The sequence below is a fragment of the Pygoscelis adeliae genome, unplaced genomic scaffold, assembly GCF_000699105.1.
Source record: "Pygoscelis adeliae isolate BGI_AS28 unplaced genomic scaffold, ASM69910v1 Scaffold21, whole genome shotgun sequence".
Lineage (NCBI taxonomy): Eukaryota > Metazoa > Chordata > Aves > Sphenisciformes > Spheniscidae > Pygoscelis > Pygoscelis adeliae.
The window spans coordinates 10,520,190-10,525,619 of record NW_008824243.1 but is presented as its reverse complement, the minus strand read 5'-3'; the positions used below and the strand labels follow the sequence as shown (position 1 = coordinate 10,525,619).

General features: G+C 59.2%; 2 protein-coding genes across 2 annotated transcripts in view; one reads left to right on the top strand and one right to left on the bottom strand.

Annotated features, from left to right (window-relative positions):
- HAPLN3 (hyaluronan and proteoglycan link protein 3) overlaps nt 1-430 on the top strand; it is a 3,654-nt gene extending 3,224 nt beyond the window's left edge. Inside the window, exon 5 of the mRNA XM_009335235.1 lies at nt 290-430. Coding sequence (XP_009333510.1) covers nt 290-430 — 141 coding nt within the window. The remainder of the gene's footprint in view (nt 1-289) is intronic.
- Nucleotides 431-2,198: 1,768 nt separating this feature from the next.
- ACAN (aggrecan) overlaps nt 2,199-5,430 on the bottom strand; it is a 30,117-nt gene continuing 26,885 nt past the window's right edge. The window contains exons 19-21 of the mRNA XM_009335234.1: nt 4,961-5,105; nt 4,020-4,202; nt 2,199-2,412 (exon numbers count right to left, since the gene is read on the bottom strand). Coding sequence (XP_009333509.1) covers nt 2,324-2,412; nt 4,020-4,202; nt 4,961-5,105 — 417 coding nt within the window. The 3' untranslated portion in view covers nt 2,199-2,323. The remainder of the gene's footprint in view (nt 2,413-4,019; nt 4,203-4,960; nt 5,106-5,430) is intronic.

Here is a 5,430-nt window from a genome sequence, read left to right as displayed (position 1 = left end):
GAACCTGGGGAAGATCAGTGGCATCCCATGTTCTCCCTCCCCCTTAGGGCACAGGGCTCAGCCCGGGTGGGGATGCTCCAGGCAGGGGTGCTCCGGGTGGGGATGCTCTGGATGATGCTCAGCACTGATGCTTCCCTCTCATGCTCCCCCCTCCCTCCTAGGAGAGGTTTTCTACCTGGACCACCCGGCCGGGATGACGCTGGAGGAGGCCAAGCAGAGCTGCCAAGATGCTGGGGCGGAGATCGCCCAGGTGGGGCAGCTCTACTCCGCCTGGAAGTTCGGCGGCTAGGCGCGCTGGCGGCCGGACGCCGGCGTCCGCTACCCCATCACTAAGCCCCGGGCCAACTGCGGCCCCGCAGAGCCTGGTGTCCGCAGCTTCGGCTTCCCCAGCAAGGGCAGGTTTGGGGTCTTCTGCTACAAGGAGAGATAAGGAGCCGGGAGGGCTACTTCTTGGCCGGAGGATGTTTCTAGCCTGACGGTGCCCGGCGTCGGGTGTTTCCCAGGGCTGTTTTGGGGGTGACTGGGGGGAGGCGGGGCGGGGGAGAGGCTTCTTTTTGTTTTATTTTGTTTCCTTCCTTTATATTTTCCACATCTTGGTGAGCAGCCGGCACATGCAGCTGCTCGGGGTGGCTGCCAGCTGGGGCAGCGCGGGACCGTCCCCAGCATGGGGTGCACACGAGGACGGTCCCCATGCCAGCGAGGCTGGTGGTGCGTGGGGTTGCTGCCACCCTGCTTGGTCCCTTCCCGCAGTGGCAGCGGGACGCCAACACCCGCCTGCCCTTCCAGGCTGGTCCTGCTCCTGAGCTTGTGGGGTGGGAGAGAGGTGAGGCTGGATTCGGCCAGAGGCAGAGAGTGGGTGTCTCTGTTGCATCCCAGCCCCTTCCCCATCCCACCGAAGGATGCCGTTGTGCCTGTCCCCATGGGAGCACCAGTGCCTTATATCCGTGTGCCTCTCGTCTGGACTCCACTTGAACTCTAGTGCCTTCTTCTTCGAGCGTTTGGTTATGAAAAGATGTATTTTCCTGGACCTCTTCTAATAAATCGGTGGAGAAAGCCCTGGAGTGGCGTGGCTGTGTCCCCATCTCTGTCCCATCATGAGAGAGAGGTCTGCCACAGAGAGGGGATTTGGGGACCCCTGGCTGGACACCCTGGACTGTCTCATCCTTGGCTGAGCATCATCTCATCGCCGCCAGCTCAGCCCTGTGCCCACCTTGAGCTCCTGCAAGGGACCTCAGTAATGAGTGTTAATTAACCCCCCGGGTGTCAGGACTGGAAGGGTGAAGCATTTCCTGCTGGCGATGGGTTTTAGGCATGTGGGTTAACCCCTTCCCGGGGCAGGAGCTGAACGGGGGGGTGTGATGTCCTACCCTGGGATCCTTCTTCAGTTGGGGCTTTGGAATCACAGAATCATAGAACAGTTTGGGTTGGAAGGGACCTTTAAAGGCCGCCTATTCCCCACACCTCCGTTGTTCTCAGGGCTGCACCCTTGGGTGCTGGCTGGGGCTGAGCTGGTGCCGTGTAGCCTGGAGCACCCTGTTTGGGCTCCCCTTCCTTCCCCGCTGCCTTGCCATGGGAGACCCCGCCCTGGCCCACACAGACACCCCCCTTCCCCCAAAAACCAACACCGACAGAGTGCCTGTTCCGATTTCACTCTCTTTATTATTTATCATTCTTTCAAAATAGGATATGTTTAAAAATATAAATAGGTGCAGGGAACGCTGGTGCCCCGCACGGTCCCCTGGAAAGAGCACATCGTCCCGGGACGGGCGCTGCGCTGCAAGGGGGGTGGCAGGGAAGCACCGCCCCCCCTCGCCTCCCTCCTCCCCCAGCTCCTTCCCCCGCAGCCCCCCGGCCCTCCCCACCCGCCCCGACACGCTGCAGCAGTAGGAGGATTCTGGGAAAAAAAAAAAAAAATAAAACCCCAAAAGGTGCTGTTCACCCCGGAGATTAAATAACAGAAATAATTACATTGTTCGTGGATAAAATCAGGAAAAAATAATCATCTTTATTATTTAACTTAACCCCCTGCCCTCTGCAAACCCACCCCCCTCCCTGTCCCCGAAGGCACGAAGATAATTGGAACCGGACGGTTAGTAAAAATGCTGAGATCTAATTCGCTTTGCTTTGGTGCTTGGAAAAAACATTAATTTTTTTTTTTTTATATATATACACAAAGGTGGGTTTGTCTTTAATATAATTTTTTTTTTCCTTATATGACAAAAAAGCAACAAGAAGAAGAAGAAATCGACTCTGTTAATATAACTGTTCCGTTAAAAATCTCTCTTTCTCTCTCGCTTTCCCCCTCGGTCTCTCTCGCCCCGCTCTAATGGGTGGGTCTGTGCACGGCTCTGCCGCTGGGTCTCGACCGGCTCCTGGGGCTCCTCTTGTATAGCCTGCGCTGGTAGTTGGAGGCTGCAGGAGAGGGAGGAGAAGAAAAGGCACCTTGTTAGCAGCAGCCGGGACAGAGACGCTGCTTGTCCCGTGCTGGCCGCCCCGGCCCCTGGCTCCCTGGAAAAACACGGGCAGCCGCAGGCAGCACTGCCCGGCGGGCGGCTGCGCGTGCCCCGGCGCCAGACTGCTCGCCTGTGCACAATCGGCCCTTCTCTCGCTCCTGCAGCTGGTGTTTGCTTCACCCAGGGGTGAAGGTGCCCGGGTGCCTCCCCGGAGCCTGGGCAGGAGCATCCTCTCCGCGGATGCTTGTCCCATCCCTTCCCTGTGCCCAAGCAGGAGAGCAGCTCTGCTAACGGGGTGGGCACGGGGATCGCTTCCTTGTCTCCCCCGCTGCCTCGCCAGTCCCTCCCCGATCCCCTGGGACAGCGAGGGAAATATCCATCAGCAGTGGGATGTGCTCAGGGCGCAGGAGGGGAAACAGCCCCGTCTGGCTGGCAGGGACAAGGTTTCTGGCTGATCTTTACTGCCGGTCTCCCTTGAATCTGGCACCGCTCCGTTGGCGGTAATTCCAGGAGGGTTTTGATGGAAGCAGCAAAAGATGATTTGGAACAGCCTAGGTCTCTTGATGGCTGACGGTCTGTGCTGGGAGCAGCCTGCAGCTCTCCAGGTCCGCGGCAGAGCCAAGGGAGTCAGCAGCTTGGTGCACACCACGCGGCTGCCCTTGGACACCTCCTCCATCCCTCCTCCTTCTGTCTCCTCCCTGGGGCAGAGGTTTGTCCCTTAAGTCCGTATCGACTTTCCCTGGCCACGGGACTGTTGCTTTAGCTGGAATTGCCCAGCTGAACCAGAACCTGGCAAGGAGGCCACTGGACAGATGCGATTTGGCTGAGGCCGACGGAATTATGGGGAAGCTGCAGGCGAGCAGGGATGGGACAGGGGTGTAGGCAGGCCTGGGAGTGGGCTGGGACGCCAGCGGGAGAGCGCTGGCTGCGATCAGCTGGAGGCCTGACAGGAGAAGGGTCAGGAGCCCAGCCCTGTCCCTTGGCTTAGCTCTGCCGCAGGGCTCCTGTCCTCTCCCAGGGCAGGGGGATGCCGGGGAAGGACTTGGGGGGACCACAGCTGCCCCCTCCTATTCTCTCTGCTGATGCAGGTGGTGCCAAAACTCACCCTCAGGGCAGGGGGATGCTGGGGAAGGACTCGGGGGGACCACAGCTGCCCCCTCCTATTCTCTCTGCTGATGCAGGTGGTGCCAAAACTCACCCTTTCAGAAGCCATTTCTTTTTCTTTCCTTTCTTTAAGTAGCCTGGGCCCTTGGTAAGCTCCTTGTTGCCCTTTCCTGGCTCTGGAGCTGCCCCTGCCCGGCCTACGTGGAGGAGCCTCCAGGGCAGGAATTGCCCGGGCTGCCCCTCCAGCCAGCCCCTGTGGTCCACACCTGCCCAGAAGATGCCAGCTCCCATGGCCCCATCACGGGGGAGCTTTCAACAAGTCAAGGGGTCCATGATGTCCCCTTCTGCCTGGCTTGGAGGTAACCTGCACCCTAAGGCGATGCCCCCCCTCATTCCCAGCTCCTTCTCCCAGCTGCAGGGATGCATCAGCCCTATCCCGAAGGTGAAGGGACCGAGACGTACGGTTTATGCAAGATATCCGCGGCTCCTCCCACTGCCCGTTGGGCTGGCACCGAATTGTGGGCACGTGGCGCTGGATGTAGCCTTGGTTGCACTGGTACCGCACCATGGAGTTTATTTCGTAGCGGTCCTTCTTCCGACCAAAGGTCCTGGCGTTCTCCACCACGGGGGGGTCCCCGCAGACCACTGCAGGAGATGGGCAGAGACACGGAGAGCTCGAGGAGTCCTGCCTGGCTGAGCGAGCAGCTCACACCCGGGCAGCTCCTGCCTGCCCAGCGCAGGCTGGTCTCGCACAGCCTCACCATTCCTCTTCTCCCACACCCCGTCCCGTGGGGACTTTCAGTGCTGGAGAAAGGGAGTGTGCAGTGGCTGCTTGAAAGGTGGCCACTTCTGGGGTGGAGAGAGGCAGCCGTGTCCACAGCCATCCTTGCCCAGCCCTGAGATGCAGTGGGAGCGATGCCCTCCCCCGTTATTCTCCCCTTGGAATAACATCTCTGATCTAGAAGGTGTCTGGGTCCCATCTGGGCAGGTGCCATCACCTGAGCCTGCCGGACTTTTTTTGCTACATCCACAGAGGGATCAGTCCTTTGTTTGGGGGGGGACAGACAGAGGCAATACAAAAAAGGGACAATTGATTAAAAAGTTCGTAAAACCTTAAATCCCTTCGAGATTGCCTCTGTCCACAAAATTTAGGAGCAGGGGAATATGGAAATTCTGTGATGGGCCTTAAAATTAGGCATCAGTCTGCCTCAGGGCTCCGTTCCTGCCTCCTGGAGAGGCAGCGAGAGCCAGGCATCGCAACAGCCGCTTGCGTCTGTGGGAGGGCACGGAGCTGGCGTGTGGGAGTGATGGCTCTGCCTGGGGACACGAAACCCTGGCCCTGGCAGCCCCGCAGCCACTGCCTGAGCTCCCCCATCCTTGCCGGTGCGGCGCAGGGTGCTGACCTGTTCCTTTCTTGCAGGTGAAAGGGAGGTGATAGTTGCAGGGGACGTCGTTCCATTCGCCTTGCTCGTGCCAGATCATCACAACGCAGTCCTCACCCGCCGCGAAGAAGTTGTCGGGTTGGTGGGCCCGCCAGTTCTCAAATTGCTGCCGAGAGAGGAAAGCCCTTCGCCTAAGGCTGAGTCCTCCCCTCTCCTCATCCCTCCTTCATCCCTGCTACTGCCTCCCCCATGCATCTCACCAGCAGAGACCAGGGGTTGCCAGCACTGCTACTACAGCGGTTATTTCTATTGCAGTGGTGCGCAGGAGCTTAGCTGACCAGCTTTACCAGAGGCTTGGAAAAACCATGAGCCCTACAAAGTTTAGGGCCGCCTCCACTCAACGCCCAACCCAAGCACTCAGCATGTAACTCAGGGGGCTCTTCCCACCCAACAGGAACCTCTTCCCTCCCACCGAAGGCTGATGCCCGCCC